Source organism: Aegilops tauschii, chromosome 6 (assembly GCF_002575655.3).
Source record: "Aegilops tauschii subsp. strangulata cultivar AL8/78 chromosome 6, Aet v6.0, whole genome shotgun sequence".
In the NCBI taxonomy this organism is placed as follows: Eukaryota; Viridiplantae; Streptophyta; class Magnoliopsida; order Poales; family Poaceae; genus Aegilops; species Aegilops tauschii.
In genome coordinates, this window is record NC_053040.3 from 97,059,686 (window position 1) to 97,077,288 (window position 17,603).

At 46.2% G+C, this 17,603-nt stretch overlaps 1 protein-coding gene and 1 pseudogene across 1 annotated transcript; both read right to left on the bottom strand.

Annotated features, from left to right (window-relative positions):
- Window positions 1-1,118: 1,118 nt before the first annotated feature.
- LOC109743342 (SNF2 domain-containing protein ENL1-like) lies at window positions 1,119-17,025 on the bottom strand. The gene is made up of 19 exons (XM_020302427.1): window positions 16,783-17,025; window positions 14,815-15,246; window positions 14,072-14,202; window positions 13,905-13,959; window positions 13,485-13,718; window positions 13,334-13,389; window positions 13,155-13,245; window positions 12,576-12,713; window positions 12,413-12,486; window positions 11,747-11,960; window positions 11,587-11,658; window positions 2,836-2,919; window positions 2,621-2,739; window positions 2,404-2,515; window positions 2,220-2,288; window positions 2,042-2,136; window positions 1,529-1,657; window positions 1,313-1,433; window positions 1,119-1,232 (listed from the first exon to the last, which is right to left on the bottom strand). Exons 1-19 carry the CDS (start codon window positions 17,023-17,025, stop codon window positions 1,119-1,121), a joined length of 2,583 nt encoding a protein of 860 aa, XP_020158016.1.
- Window positions 3,253-10,355, bottom strand: LOC141025380 (uncharacterized; annotated as a pseudogene).
- Window positions 17,026-17,603: the final 578 nt, after the last annotated feature.

The window sequence follows — 17,603 nt, forward strand, 5'->3', positions numbered from 1 at the left end:
GGGAATTCCGCTAGGGGAAAAATTTCGCCCACGAAAACTCCTCTCCGCCAAGGAACGCATGCTCATGATACCAATTTTGTCAGGATCTAGATCACTAGAAGAGATAGAACTAGGGATTTTGTGTAGGAAAATTGAGAAAAGTCACCCAGATCTGATTTGTATTGTATTGGTATGAGTTTACTTGGCCATAAGGCAACGCGCAAAGATTCTAGATAGTGACGGCTAGCCACAGCCCGGCTGCTTTATAGGCGAGCTCTCCCGGCAACGGGGTGAAACGGAACAGTAACTGAAACAGAGTAACGTTACAATCGAATCTAACGGCTAGCGACGAACGGTAACTGTGAGGCGCCATCCCAGCCGTTCATTTGATCAAAGCGTTTTCTTCTTGATCTGCTACAGGTAACTGAAGATTGTCGATGCAGGTTCAGTCCTGACAGCTTCCCGAGACAAAATGAGTCTATGAGCTAATAAATAAAGCAATCTATGACACTACTACTATGTTATTTTGCACTATGGAGATAGTAACTTAGACTAGTGTCATATGCATGACACTAGTATAAGTTACTCCCCACTATGACCAGCCTCAGGAAGATCGATCTCCAGTCTCTGGTGGATAAGGCCACGGGGAAGCTCACCAAATTTGTATGCCTCTGATTAGTTAGTAGGATTTGTCATGTATGGCACGACATATATATGTTCCTCGTTACCTCGTATCTCGAGTCCTCGTCTTCTTTGGTGAAGCGTTCTCTGTCAGGACTTCTCCTCTTTGTGAAACTCAAAAAAACAAATTATGAAAAGCACCAGTAGTATTCTCATGTGCATCGACTTCGTGGAGACTTCAGTTCAAATGACATGAAGTTCAGAGGGTCGGGAAGACCGCCCTCTGACACCTGCTACTTCCATTGGAAATCAATAACAACATTCAACCAGCATCCATGGTGTTTCATACACTCATCCAAAATATAGAAAAGAGAAGCTGAACCAACAAACGTTGGATGCAGCCACTTACAGCCTCGGTAGAGTTTCAGAACAAAAGACATAATAAAATCCAGCAAGCAGATGAACTACTTCGGTTGGTCACGAGCTAAGATGCAGCAGCCTGGTGAAGAAGAGCATAATTAGCAGACCACTTCCTTGGACGGCGACGACGACGACTCGGCGATCACCACCAGCTTTTCGTCATCCAAACCATGTGTCCTGTCTCCACACTGAGGCAGCCTCGGCTCCAGCGTCTGCCAGCCACAATATGTACATTCTTCTCAGCTTATTACAGATAGTGCATAGCTCTTTTGCAGAAGTGAAGGAGGCTTACCGTGCTTGCGAAGGTTTCCGACAGCCGGTTGATTTCTTCGGGGATATCTGAATCTGTGTTCTTGCCTGCCAAGTGTGTTTTAGCATTGAAGCAATCGACCTTTGGCTTAGCATGGGCACCCCTACATGATGTAAACTCAAGTTTAGTGATAATCCACTTGATGGCTGCTAACAAAAGAATGACAAAATGCGGTCTGTTGGAGGCAGCAGCACTGACCTGCCCGGAGCATCGTTCTCACTCAGCATCGGCAAGATTTCTGTTTCTGAAAATAGGAGGCTGTGATGGCTCACACCTGCTATTCCTTGCTTCTCCAGAAACTGGATGTGCTCCCGCAACGACTCGTCCCTGGATATATAGTACAGGCAAACAGATTAACTTTGCAGCAAAGAACCTAGAGTTGTCACCGACTATTGCTATCAGGGATCAAGAAGCCCCCTGTCCAGCCGATTCATGTGAAAACTAGCTGTTAATTAGTTCTCCTTTTTTGCAAATATCTTATTATCCATTTCCTTTGGGCACCCCAAATTGTCCTATCAAGAAGAACTAAAGCCTTCTGTACCCCAAAATGTCTCCATAACACCTCAACATTTTTGTGTGTGTTTTCTGACTGATTTGTACCAAGTAATAATTAAAGCCAGTTCCATTTCATATTTATGCTAAAGTATATGGAGCCTCGAATATTCCAGTGCTGATATCATCAAAATTAATGAACAAAAGAAAATGTCTTACATATCAAGCTGCTCTCCATGCTCTTCTTGCAATTGTTTCTGGGTAAGAGAAACATCAAAACCTTGTTTCGGCAGACTAAAAAGCTCTTGAATTTCCTAAAGATACGCAAAAGAATTAGCCATAGTATCCAGTAGAACATCCAGCAAGTAGTGACAAGTAACGGTATCATGATAAGTACACTCTGGCTGAAGTAACGTCTCTGTTCTTTCTTCTCCGTGGCTGCCCTAAACAAAGCGCCCTTGAGGACCTGGAAAAAGGTAACATACGATTCAAGGATGCGAAAGTATGGAACTTAAAGATAGAGCCTAGAGATGTCATTATGAAAAACATTGGAGTAAGAAAATTCTAGATCATATTTGAACCTGCGATTTATACATCTTTTCTTCGACAGTTGCAGAGGTCATTAAGCGGTACACAAGCACTTCTTTGGTCTGTCCAATTCGATCAACCCGATCAACGCTCTGATTATCCGTACTGTAAAATGGAAGATCGTGTCATGGAATTAAAAAACTTGCAGTGACAAGCATCCATAAAAGCAAAAGGAATACACTTGTTAAGGATGTGCCAATATTCGGATACCTTGGATTCCAAGCAGGATCGACTAGTATGACACGAGCTGCCTTGGTGAGTGTAAGTCCAAGACCACCGACTTTTGTGGTCAGTAAAAATATTTGACCTCCATAGCCCTCTTGAAAATCCTGGTTATGCAAATGCATAATACGTAAGCAACATAGCATATATAATTGAGTCCATTGCCTAACATAACATAGAAAAAGGGAAGTGAGAATAGGAACCTTCACAATCCTTTCCCTCTCGGAAATATCAGTGATGCCACCATCCATGCGAGAAAAGTCGTAGCCCTCTAATATTATAGCTTCCTTTTGCAATAATTGAATGTGTTACAACAGATGAGAATCCACGTCTCAAAACTACTTTTTATGATATACTGTAGTACATACTCAACGACAATGGGAATGTATATTCTGATGCCAGCACTAGATCAGACATGCCAAAAGCCACCAGTCATGCTAAGACAATATTTTATCTCAAGTATACTTGTCTATTGAACGGAACTTGAATGTGATATGCCTCTTCTGTTGCACACAAGTGTCTAAGACTCACGTAACAGTAAGACGTGCACAGATTTTAACATCAGTATATTTTGTAAGCAGAAATTACCCATTTACTCTACTAACAGAGTTTATCATGTACTACCTCTGTAAACAAATACAAGACGTTTTAGAGACTTAACACAAGTCTCGAAAACGTCTTATATTTGTTTACAGAGGGAGTACGTGAATATACAAAAACAACAATGTATACAAAATAGTACTACCTCCGTCCCAAAAAGCTTGTCTTAGATTTGTCTAGATACGGATGTATCTAGATACAAATCTAGATACATCCGTATCTAGACAAATCTAAGACAAGCTTTTTGGGACCGAGGGAGTAGATCTTTTTTTTTGGAAATGGAGGTATACCCCCGGCCTCTGCATCATAATGATGCATGCAGCCCTTTTATTAAAAATTCAAAAAGTATCACCACAAAGGTCTTACAGCTCGCAAACGGAGCAAAGCACAAGGCATAAGAACTGAAAAGTACAAGCGGACAAAGACAACCGGTACGGTAATAATGAGGACAATCTCTCTAGACTCCTATCCTGTTATGCGACCGCCATCCGAACCGGTTGAATATAGCCCGAGCCACCATCTCCCATTGGTTGCACCCAGTAACCAAAGGCTCCCTGGAGTCCATAGGAGTGAGTAAGGACCACGTACGGATCCATGCTGTAGCTCTGAAGATAACCTGCAAAAAAGTTAAGTTGTGTTGTCTGGTGAATATCATATCGTTTCTGCAGTTCCATATAGCCCATAATAACGCACATATTCCAATCCGAATACGAGCTGCCGTGAACTGTTCAACCCCAGCTAACCACGTCCCAAACAAAGACGCAATATCTTCGGGGGGGGGGGGGGGGTGATATTAAAAGCTATATGGATCGTTCTCCAAAGTAACTTGGCAAGTGGGCATTCAATAAATAAATGTTGTATTGTCTCGTCTTGAGCACAAAAACAACACCGCGAGTTACCTACCCATCGCCTCTTAAGTAGGTTGTCCTTTGTGAGTATTACTTGCTTGTGAACAAACCACATGAAAATTTTAATCCGCAAAGGAACCTTAATCTTCCATATATGAAGTGACCTTGAGATGGGGCCAGAATTAATCAGATCCGTATAAAATGATTTCACCGTAAATATCCCATTTTTAGTTAACGTCCAGTGTGTGGAGTCTGGCACGTTGGAGAGTCGAACTTCAATCAATCTCCGAACCAGGTGCATCCAGGCCGTCCATCTCTCACCCACTAATGTACGTCGGAACTGGATGTTCAAGGGAATATTTTGAAAGACAATACCTACGTAATCTTCCTTACGTTGCACAATATTGTAAAGGGTAGGATATTGTAAGGCCAGAGGTGTCTCTCCTAGCCACGTGTCCTCCCAAAATCTTGTTGACATCCCGTTGCCAATCACGAATTTGATCCTACGAAAGAACAAATCCTTCGTTCTCATAAGTCCCTTCCAGAACGGTGAATCATTCGGTCTGATAGTAACCTGGGCTAGCGTTTTCGAGTGCAAATACTTATTGCGCAGGATTTGAGACCACATGCCCTCCGGCTCTGTCTCTAACCTATACAACCATTTGCTCATAAGGCATTTATTCTTAATTTCCAAGTTCTCAATACCGAGCCCCCCTTGGTCTTTAGGTCGACAAAGGATATCCCATCGCGCGAGACGGTACTTCCTCTTGGACTCCTCAGATTGCCAAAAGAAACGAGATCTAAAGAAATCAAGCCGCTTTCTGACCCCTTTCGGAATTTCGAAGAACGAAAGTAAAAACATTGGCATGCTAGTCAATACGGAGTTAATCAAAACTAGTCGACCTCCATATGACATCAGCTTGCCCTTCCAACAACTGAGTTTTTTTCAATTCGTTCTTCAATACATTTCCATTCCTTATTGGATAGTTTACGGTGGTGAATCGGAATACCCAAGTAACTGAATGGTAAAGCACCTAATTCGCATCCAAACAATTGTCTGTAAGTATGTTCCTCTTCTTTGGCCTTCCCAAAGCAGAACACCTCGCTCTTATGAAAATTGATTTTTAATCCAGACAATTGTTCGAATAGACATAAGATAAGTTTCATGTTACGTGCCTTAGCCATGTCATGTTCCATGAAAAGGATAGTGTCATCAGCATATTGTAGAATGGACACTCCTCCATCAATCAGATGAGGAACTAGACCTTCTACATGGCCATGTTGCTTGGCCCTGCCAATAATGACGGCCAGCATATCTGCCACAATATTGAACAGAAGAGGTGACATGGAATCCCCTTGTCTCAACCCCTTATGCGTCTGGAAGTAGTGACCGATGTCATCGTTCACCTTAATTCCGACACTACCTTTCTGGACTTGAGTATCCACTTGGTGCCTCCAGGTTTCACTAAAACCCTTCATACGCATTGCCTGCTGAAGAAAAGGCCATTTTACTTTATCATAAGCCTTCTCGAAATCCACTTTTAAGATAACCCCGTCTAGTTTCTTTGAGTGAATCTCATGGAGTGTTTCATGTAAGACAACCACTCCTTCGAGTATGTGTCGTCCAGGCATGAAAGCTGTCTGACTAGGTTGAACCACTGAGTGAGCAATTTGTGTCAATCTATTGGTTCCTACCTTTGTGAAGATTTTAAAACTCACATTCAGCAGGCAAATGGGTCGGAATTGTTCTATTCGGACCGCCTCATTCTTCTTCGGTAATAATGTTATAATACCAAAGTTGAGGTGAAACAACTCCAAATGGCCATCGAAAAAATCGTGAAACATAGGCATAAGATCATCTTTAATGATATGCCAACATTTCTTATAGAATTCAGCTGGGAACCCATCTGGTCCCGGTGCTTTATTCGGCTTCATTTGAGTTATGGCCAGATGAACTTCTTTTTCAGTAAACGGTGCATAGAGAACATCGTTCTCCGCTACCTGTAATTGAGGTATATCATCAATCACCGACTCATCAAGAGACACCGTGGAAGTAATCGGGGGTCCAAAAAGGCTTTTATAATAGTTGGAAATATATGCTTTCAGATTTTCATGCCCCACGATTGTTCCTTCGTCCTGTTCAAGCTGTATGATCTTCTTCTTCCTATGTTTACCATTTGCAACCATATGGAAGAACTGTGTGTTGTTGTCCCCTTGGACAACCTTAAGCGTTTTCGCATGCAACGCCCACTTGAGTTCCTCCTCTCTCAAGAGAGCACGTAGGCCTTGCTCAGCCTCAGACTTGGTGCGATGCTCATTAACAGAAAGAAGAGTGGTTTCAGCCTTTACATCTAGTGCCTCAATGAGTTGAGTTAGACTTTCTTTTTTCTTCTTATAAATCCCACTCTCATTCCTGGCCCAACCTCTCAGAAATTGTCGGAGGTGTCTAATCTTATTCTGCCATCTCTCGACATGTGTCCTACCCATAACTGGTTTATCCCATTCGCGTGCAATCATCTCCATAAATCCTTCTCGCTCAAACCAACTTTGCTTGAAGGAGAAGATGTTCTTGTTTGCAACATGGGTAGCCTCTCCCGAATCTAAAAAGAGTGGTGTATGGTCCGAGATCGCTCTTTGCATCGCATGAACCGACACCATGGGATATTTTTGTTCCCACTCCACACTAGCAAGTACCCTATCCAACTTCTCATAAGTCGGAGTAGGTAACGAGTTGGCCCATGTAAACTGTCTACCGGTGAGCTCAATTTCTCTCAAATTGAGGCTCTCGATAATCATGTTAAACATCATTGACCAACGTCCATCGAAATTGTCATTATTCTTTTCTTCTCTTCTCCGAATGATATTAAAATCTCCCCCGACTAGTAATGGCAGATTTTCATCTCCACAAATCCGCACTAAATCGGCAAGAAAATCGGGTTTAAATTCAGGTTGCGCTGCCCCATATACTGCAACTAGCGACCATCAGAACCCATCCAATTTTGATCTCACCCTGAATTTAACCGAAAAATCTCCCTGCACCACATTAAGCACCTCTAACGTCTCACACCGTACTCCTAGTAAAATCCCGCCGGATCTTCCTCTAGGAGGTAAAATGTGCCAGTCAAAGTCGATACCACTGGAAAGTGTTTGGAGGAATTGGGATGTGAAATTATCTCGTCCAGTTTCTAAAAGTGCAATGAAATCTAAGTGATGCTCTAAAGTTGTCTCTGCTAAGAATCTTTGTTTAGCCAAGTCTGCTAGACCTCTGCTATTCCAAAAAAGTCCTTTCATAAATCATCATGGAATTTTTTCTTAAGTTTTACTCTAGCACTTCTACGTACTGCCGAAGTAGGATAAATTTTCCGCTTCCAGGGTCTTTTGGGCTTCTCCTCAACACCCTACGGTACGAAGGAATCATCTATGACAGACAGGGCCTCCTCCATCAAGAGAGGCTCCACCGTATCTGTGTTCTCAACATCCTCCTCCTCTTCAGCCTCGGCACTCGGTAAGAGATTATTACAAATATTTGTAAGATCATTAATTCCTAAAGTGTTCATGTCATTTTGATTCAAAGGTTGGATAGAGGCAAGATTATGAATGATCTCAGAAGCCCTCTCCGCTTCCAAGTCTAAAAGATCATTAACGGATTTGACGTCCTCGGTTTCATTTGACCCCAAAGAAATACCTAAGTCGTTTGCCTTATCAACAATTTCATTCTCAGAGAAGTGTAAAATGGAACAACTTATATCAAAGGACGTACCTGCAGTGATCTCAGCATGACGAAGCATGGCGGCCCTCTTGGCACGCGCTAGCTGCAGGTCGTCCGCATCCGGCTGTCCCTGGATCTGGTTGCTGACACGCCTGCCAGCCGACACCGGATCCGCAATCCCGCCAAAGGCGATGAGCTCCTCCGTGGTCCTCCCGCAAAGGGTGCGGTCAGGACTCCCACGCCCCTCCCGTATCGTCGGTGAAGGAGGGTAGGGCGTGGTGGAGTGGACCTCCGCCGCGAGTGCCACGGGGGAAAAGGACCGTGGAGACGCCTGCTCACTGATCCCGTCCCCCTTGGCACCCGGAGAAACCGTCGTCCCTCGACCGCCCTGCTTGGTGCAACACAGTGGAGGGGTTGCAACGCGGGACTCCTTCCCGCATCTCACCCCCGACACGCCACTGTGGAAGATATGATCCTGTGGGGGGGTTATAGCACGGGACTCCTTCCCGCACCTCACCCCCAACTCGACCGGAGACGTCAAAATAGGAAGAGCGCCACAGACCTCCTGTCCAGGCGCCCCTCCCGCGGCCAACCTCTTAGGATCGGCCCGCGCCCCGGGTGTAGACTCCGCAATCATCACATCGCCGACTAGATTCGGCACTGGTGGCAGCTCAAGCTCTGCCGGGTCGTCTGCCTCAACCCTGGTGCTCCATAACCGGCTAGGAGCCGACCCCGGTGCAAAAGAACCAAAGCGAAGCGTGTTCATCGGAGTAGTGGACGAGGGCGCCTGTTTGGTAGAACTGGCTACCTTATCTGGCGTAGGCCCCTTATCCGACTCCGGCAGTGTATCATCGGCCCCCTTCTCCTGGTTCCCGGGCGCGCCGCCACCCTCAGTCGTATCCATGTCATGTGGCCCATCCCCCTCCTTGGAGACTGCAGTATCCTCGATCTCGAGCTCTAAGATATAAGTGACTCCAGCATGTGTCCAGCTGACCACATCTGGTATATGCTCAACACTCACCACACTGACCAACAGCCTCGCAGCATTTTGTGCGCGAGTGAAAGGCATGTCAACCTTATCTGTCTTACCAATCAGACCACCCAAACTCCAAGCAATCAGAAAATGTTTTACATATCTAGGTGGCACCCCATAAAAACGAACCCATACCTTCTGTAGAGGTGTACCCTCAGGTTCCTCCTGCTTCCACTCGTCGAAAGCGATAACAATGTTTGTACTCGTAACTCTGCATAAACCCCACTTAAGAAAATGCATCTGATCCTCTTTAGTGGGACAATCAACCTTATAAGACTGACCATCTAACTGCTCCAGAAGCCACTGATAATTACCCGGCACTAACTCACGTAACTGTCTGACAATCTGAGCTTCGGTCAACTGCCCATTAGTAACTCTGATAGCTACCGGGAAAGAACTCTCAACCATCTGTGGTAGAGGATCGACCTCCGGTGTCTCAAAAAACATCAACTCCTTACAGCAGACCCCAAAAATGTTAATGGCAGGCTTGGGACCGGAGAGGAGAGGGCATTCCCCGGTCACGTGCTGGGAGCGGAGACAATACTCGCAAAGCTCATTCGTACACTCTGCCACGAAGTGACTCGGCTCACCACATCTATAACAAGGCAACTTCTTCTTCTTAATCGCCCACTTAGAGAGTTTCTCTCCCTCCGCTTTCTCCGACCCTTTGTCATACGTGCCCTCCCGATGTTTGGTCCCTCCCGAAGTCACCGGAACCTGCACTGCTGCCAAAGCCCTAACCGCATCAACTGCCGCTGCGGGTAGCGTGGATGGGTCTCCCACCTTAGCTGCTCCGTGCTCGATCTCCTTGACCGAAGCCATCTCTATAGCTGGCGGTGGCGGCGGTGGGTAGTGCCGTGGCGGTGGTGGCCGTTTCCCTCTCCCACCGCGACGATATCCACCTCGGAAACGATCCCTGGGTCCGGCAACACCTTCAACAAAATTACCGGGCGGACCTTGAAAATGTCCTGCGTCCTCATCAGAATATCGATTATATCCCCGGCCGTCACCGGACGAAGATCCACGGTGCATTCCCTCACCATATGCATCATATCCATCATCTCCCCACCGCCCGTAGCGGTTGAAATTCTGTCCATCTCTACTGTAACCACTATATCCACCACGCCCTTGCGCACCGCGACCCCTTCCTAGGGCCAGTGCCTTGGCTGCCGGTGGCTGAATTGGTTCCTCCGGCTGGCGCACGGTGGTCTGAGCAGCATGTGTCAACGCCTGAGACCTGGCAGGATCGACCACCGAAATCTGCCGCGGGACGGTCGGAGCACCCCGGCCGGCTCCGGCTCTGGGCTGCATCCCCGCAGCCGATGGCCTCTGAGGAGGCAGGCCGCCGCGTCCGACACTGCCTTTCGCACCGGCCAGCAGGGCGCCGCGGCCGGCGCCACCAGCGCCAGCGGTCAGTGGAGCATTACGACCGACGCCGCCCGCATCGGCTGCACCAAGGACCGGCGGAGCACCACGACCAGAACCACCCGAAGGAGAGGCGCCAGCAGCGGACGGCGGCCCTCGTCCTGTCATGGCGCATGCGCGAGAAACTTTCCTCGCCCGTCCCGAGCCTAGCGATGGAAACCCCGAAGCCAAAACCCTAGACGCGATCGATCGTTTCGCTGGCAGCGTCGATACGTGCACGTCCGCATGATGTGGATGCAAAGAGGCTTGGGCCTCTGGCTGGGCCTCGCCCAAACCTAGAGAACCCACGACCGTCCCTGCATCCCTCGCTGCATCCACCCCAGGCCCAAAGCCCAATAACGTATTCAAACGAGCCCGTCTGGCCGCTCGAATATCGCTCGCCGATCTCGCCACCGGCGATCCTGGCGGCGGTGGTGGTGGCCGGACAATCTTTCCTTTCTTCTTCTTCCTCGTGACCATAGTCCAATTTTCCGGCAAAAATTCTGACAAAGTTACAGGTTCACGGATTACCTTAGGAATGGGTCCGATCCATGGTTTCATCGACGGTTTGGAGATGGGAACTTTTGATCGACGTCGAAACGTTGTGGCGTTGGGCTCCGGCAACGGACTCGCAACCTGCAAGGTCAAAGGCGTTCTTGTGGGAACACGAACCTCCACCTGTTCTTCGTCCTCGCTCTCCAAAAGTACCCAAAATCGTCCGCCCGGTCGTGCAGGGGCCGTCGGTGCCGTCAAATCGACCACCTCCGGCGCCTTAGGACGCAAATCGATCTGTACGCATTCGCCAACAACCACTTCATACGCATCAAATTTGAATTGAAATCCTACCTCGATTATGCCGCTGTTCGGAAAATATTCGCCGGCGAGGACGTCGTTCTCCAAATCGAGAAGTGCCAGCCAATTTGAGTGCGGAGTGAATCGAAGACGTCCTTCGGTCCAGATGCCCGGATCTGTCCCGGCAGAAAACATAGCCCGCCATTGAGTCCATCTGCTCTCCTCCCGTCCGATCTTCTTCTGCGTTGAGGCGCTACGATCCCCGCCCGATCCCGTCGGTTCCTCCTTTCCTCCCGGCGGCGCCGCCGCGAGGACACTGGGAGAACGCGGTCGGATCTGCGGTGACCCCCCTACGCAGCCACCCGACGAGGACCGAGTTTCCGGTGAAGGGAAGCCGGTCGCCTCCGGCGGCCTCGTTTCCGCCTCGGCTCCGGCGGCCTCGGCCTCCCTCATCCTGGGTTTCCTAATTTCCTATCCCCTGTCTTGAGACCCCGAGGGAGTAGATCTAATTTGAATGTTATAGTATATCACAAAAACACGGCATGCACTCCAAGAATTGACAACAGACCTGAATAAGGTTTAGCATTTTACGAGTCTGAGAAAATATCAGAACATGGTGGCCCTCTTCAAGAAGATTCGGCTGCAACACAACATTAACCATTTGAGTTTGCATAAAGAAATAGTTGGAGTACATTACTAACAACTAATATGCTTCAAATAATGCTTACCAACAAAGACAGGATAAAAGATAACTTGCATGAGACTTCCTGACTGAATTGTACTGCATCATCATCATGAGCCATATCTGCGAGGTTCATGGCCATTTTTTCAACCATCACTATATCCTGAGTACTAAAATCTCCATCCATGCCTTCCAAGATGTCCTCAGCAGCTCCCTGAGTTAATATCAGTGGGTGATCACATATTTTTTTCAATACTGTTGAGGAAAAGGAAAAACATGAAACAGACATAATTGCACAAAAGAATGTGCACAGAAAAACAAATGACAAATTAAGGCCATACAATTAGCAAATGCTGCCTCCCATACAACCTCCATTTTACTTTATAAGTGTATTTTTGGTTTAGCTCAGAGGTACGGAAAGGATTAATAGTAAGGGAAAACTATTGTCTTAGAATAGTTAGTTAATATGCAAGTTTAACAATAAATGATAAATAGAGTGAGAGGTAAATGAGGGCAAGAGATAGAAAAAGTCATCATTTCTACAGCCATGCCTTATATTTTGATATAATATTGCAAACTCTTTTGAATCAGAGCAAGTATATGATGAGCATACATAAGCAGAGCTAAAGGAGTAGATGACAGCAACAAGAGAACAAATAAAGTTAGACAAGATGGATGCAAAGAGAAGGCTTTGGAGCTTATGCTTACATTAAGAGCAGCCAAGGGATTTCCTTCCGATTCAAATTGAACTAGCTCACTGTTCAGAAAAACTTCATATAGACGTCTCTGCACCCAAAAGACAGACAAATTGCAAAATTGTCATTCGCCCAATTACTCGACCAGTTTTGCATTAGCGACACCAAAATTTATAGTACCTGGCAATCTGTTAATTTCAGCCAGATAATTAGCCCATCCTTCTTTGGAAGCTTTTTATCATCTGTCAACCCAGTCTCAAGGGACACTTTAATTTTCATGCGTCGCAAGAAATATGGCTTTATCCGTTCTCTTAATTCCTGTGAAACAAAGTTAATTATGAAAGAAGAATTATAATAGGTGTAAGTTCAGACGACTACAAGTAATTATCCAGATTCAGATGGCTTAATCTAAATGGCTTGCCCTCTCATGGTTCAACTAGAAGTCAACATTAGATAATGTGGAATTGAAACGCAGTTCAGTTAGAGAATTGCTTTCACATGTCAAACCAGAGACGAAAGTACTACTTAGCTGTATATGAATACATTATGCACATCTTAGAGATCAGCATGTTCAGCTTGTAATTTCTTAACAAATCACAATGACAAGAAGTAATGGCATTGCACATGGTGGAATATATCAAACATGATCACCATTTATACAGTACCAAAATGCGGACATACCAAAAAGTAAGGAACAACGCTGACACACTAAAAAGTCTATCTGTCAATTGGACTCAAACACACAAGGATGACAGGTACCTTCCTTGCATTTGACCCTATGTGCTTCTCTCGAATGCTAGCGTTCTTGTCATTTCCTCGACTGATAGACCGTTGATACCTTGTTCTGAACCTGTCAAAATACAGAAATAAATAACACTAGATGGTGTCAAGTAAAACAGCATCACTAATGCAGGAAAACAAGGGAGCAAGTAAATTACTCTTCCTTATCACCCAAGGCTTCCGGGCAACAAAAATTGAAAATCGCCCACATTTCCTACAAGAGTATCCATGCTTATTTGCATCAGTAACAGGAGGACAAAGTACATAGGAGCATGTACGAGGTTTTTAGAAATGTCAGCTAGGTGGTACCATCAAGTTATTTTGAATAGGTGTTCCACTAATGGCAATCCGATGGACACAAGGTATTTCAACTAAGATTTGGGCTCTTTGTGTATTGGGGTTCTTGATATAATGTGCCTCATCAAGAACAACATAATTCCAAAAGTCCTCCTCCTTGTCGCCGGTGTCATTATAGAAGTCACCTCTTATTAGATGGTAATTGATCCGGACAATATCATATGTTGTCAATAAGATACCTCCCTCCTGTAATAAGACGATAAATAGCTGATGTGACTCACTAAAATGTATAGAAAGAACTAGCTATGCAATTTTTTTAGATGGCACTTATGTGGAAATGATTTTCTGCTCCATTTGACAGTTCGGATAAAAACTAAGGAAATGAATGACCAACTGAAGTCAATTTATCTTAGGAAACCAAACAAAACAAACCTTGAAGGCATGTTGAAGCTCATTGTCACGAATATTCATGTTGGAACCATAGTACCTGTGAAAAGGAAGAGGAATCAATTAGCAGAAATCAACAGGGCTTGATCTGTATCAATTAGGGAGGGGGGGGGGGGGGGGTGGTTGAAATATTGTGAAATAGGAGATCCTACTCGCAGATCATGTGGCTGAGGCCGACAACCGAAAGCTCCTTAATCCAATGAGTGAGAACTGTCTTAGGGGCGACAACTAGCGCCCTCCTGATCAAACCGGAATGGAACAACCCTGCCAAGAAGGCAGAAACCTGCACCGACATAAAAGTAAGGATAAACTCTCTCAATCAGGATATGCATCACCAACTTGATATTGAGAGTATATATATTCTGGCTGAAGGAAACGAGTGCTTATGTAGTAGTACACAGATTACTAGCTTGGAAACAAGTGTAATTAAGCACGCGATACAATAGCAACGAAATAAATTCTATTCTCTTGTGTCGGGTCAGATGATAAATATAATCGGTTTCAGTCCCTTACTATGCAGGATGTAGTTTTCAGAATAATATCTGCAGGCTAGTAGTAGCAATTAGCATTCATCCACAACAACCTTCCTTGTGTCAGTGACTTAGTCGCTGAGGATTGTAACTCTGTCATTTTGGAATAATAAACCCTATGATTCTTCGCAAAAAAAATACTACCTCTGTTTCTAAATATATATATGACGTTTTAGCAGTTTAAATTGAACTACTAAAATGTCTTATATTTAGGAACAAAGGGCGTACAATTAAGGGAGAAACCGAGCCGATGATGGTGAGATCGACACAAATTAACAGGTCTTGTTATGATTGATCAATTTAATGAGGAGAACAACCAAATGAATGCCAATGGGTTAGATGAAGGGAAGAAATAGGAATTGAACCTGCATGATCTTGCCGAGTCCCATCTCGTCCCCTAGGATCCCGCCGGTTCCCATGCAGTGCAGCGACCAGAGCCAGCCGAGTCCCTCGCGCTGGTGGGCGTACAACATCTTGTATACCCTCGCTGGGAGCCTGTACGGCGGCCTGCCGCTTCCCGCGGCGGCCCCCATCTCAAAGTCCTCCTCCTCCTCCTCGTCGCCGTCGGTGTCATGGTGGTTTTCCTCCTCCTGGTCGGCATCGTCTTCATCATCAATGCAGTCCAGAAGTATGTCAGCCGGCTCCTTCTCCTCCTCCTCCTCGTCACCGTCGGTGTCATGGTGGTTTTCCTCCTCCTGGTTGGCATCGTCTTCATCATCTATGCAGTCCAGAAGTATGTCAGCGGGCTCCACCTCCACCTGCTCCTCGTCGCCGTCGGTGTCATGGTGGTTTTCCACCTGGTCTCACTAGTAGAAAAAGAGGCTTCCATACGCCCCCATTAGTCCCCAAAATAATCAAACCGCGACCAAAGGGGTCTTTAGTCGCGGTTCGGGAGGAGACCCGCGACCAACTATCTGGGCCCAGCGCGCTCGGTCGACAGCTGGCGGACGGGAGGGGCTTTAGTCCCGGTTGGCCTGGCCAACCGGGACTAAAGGTCCTCAGGCTGGCCCGAAGGCCTTTAGTCCCGGTTGGCCAGACCAACCGGGACTAAAGGTTAGACCTTTAGTCCCGGTTGGTCTGGCCAACCGCGACTAATGGCCCGAACCTTTAGTCGCGGTTGGCCAGACCAACCGGGACTAAAGGTTAGACCTTTAGTCCCGGTTGGTCTGGCCAACCGCGACTAATGGGATTTGAGGCCTCATTTTCAAACTCTACCCCCCCCCCCCCCGCCCCGTGGATCGCCTTTTCAGTTTTAGAAAAAACAAAAAAAACGATGGAAATGTCAAAAAAATAAAATAAAATAAGTTTCCCATGTGATATGTGGTCTAATTGTTGGGAAAATTAACAAATATGAATTTCGACTTTATTTGCAAAATCTCTCTGGAATTTCTTTAAATGGGCATAATTTTTGCATACGAACTCGGATGAAAAAGTTTTTTATATGAAAAATCATCTACTCGAAAAGTTACATCCGAATTTAACTGGGGGAACCCCGTTAAACATTTTCAAAATCCTCAAAAACCTAACAGAAAAAAAAGATACGAGGCTTTTAAGATCTGGAGAGGCAAAAAAATTCAAATTGTGGTCAAACTGTGGTCAAACAATGGTCAAACTAATTATTCTAGAATATTAGTGTTACTAAATAATTATTTCAGTTTTTTTTAAATTTTGGTCAAATCTGGTCAAACTGTGGTCAAACAATGGTCAAACTAATTATTCTAGAAATATTAGTGTTACTAAATAATTATTGTTTTTTAAAACAATAGTTTCAAACTCAAACAGTGAAATGTGTCACTTCATGCTCAAGCTAAATTCCTGAGGGTTAATAGAATTGACATCCTACTATTGTCAGGAAAACAAGAAGTGCAGACTTGGAAACGAGGGAGAATAGAACCCGGAAGTTAAGCGTGCTCAGGCTGGAGTAGTGAGAGGATGGGTGACCGTCCGGAAAGTTAGATGATTTGGAATGATGAGGGGTGATTAGAGATTAGAGGATAAATTGAGCAGTGATGAGGGGTGGTGATTAGAGATTAGAGGTTAAAATAATTCAGAAATTTGAAAATAAAAAAAATTTAAAAAAATTCGCAAAAAACCCAGGTTTAAACCTGCGGAGGAGGCCTTTAGTCCCGGTTAGCCACGAGAACCGGGACTAAAAGACGGGCCTTTAGTCCCAGTTAGCCACGAGAACCGGGACTAAAGCCTTTAGTCGCGGTTCGTAAGAGGCGCGACTAAAGGGAAGGTCTTTAGTCGCGCATATTTAGTCCCGGTTGCACAGCCGGGACTAAAGGCCTTTGCGAACCGGGACTAAAGGCCTTTTTTCTACCAGTGTCTGCCTCGTCTTCATCATCTATGCAGTCCAGAAATATGTCGGGTGGCTCCTCCTCCTCGTCGCCGTCTGTGTCATGGTGGTTTTCCACCTCCTGATCTGCCTCGTCTTCATCATCTATGCAGTCCAGAAATATGTCCGGCTCCTCCGCCTCCCAGCTGCAGGCGACATCGAGCTCGTCGTCGGAAGATGTGTTGCTGGCAAGCTTGAATAGGCGGCGGCGGCGGCCTGGCAGCTTCACCTTCCCCATGCCAACGTGGTGAGGAGGCTCTGCGTATGCGTGCACGGGAGGGGGGCGATTGAGGATGGATCGATTGACGATTAATTTGAAGAAATTAGCGTAGTTAGATGAGGAGGACGATGATGATACCGGCTGCTGCCGGGTGGTGGGGTTCGCCGGAAGGAGGGTGGTCGAGGGCGTCGGAGAAGTCGGACAAGTCCAGCCGCGAGGACGGAGACGCCGTCGCCATGGATGGGGTCGGAGCCTGCGCCGCCGTGCCGTGCCTTGGAGGCGTCGAAGGGGGGAAGGGAGAGGAGGAAGGCATCAGTGAGCGAGCGGTGAAGTGACAGGAGGGACGGCGGGAGGGAAGGGGTTAATGGCTGGGGATCGAGGAGAGGCGGCGGCTTTGAAATTTCAAAATTCGTATCCCTCCTCTCTGGCTCTCTGCCGTCTCCTCCTCACGCAAGCGCCGAGCTGCATGCGCTGAACCACCAATTATTACTCCTCCCGTTCCGTCTCGTCTTTCACCAGCGCTGGCCAGTGGGTGGGGGAGTAGTTTTCAACGGATAAGTTAACCTTTTCACACTTCCAAGGTTCCAACCGGTTCC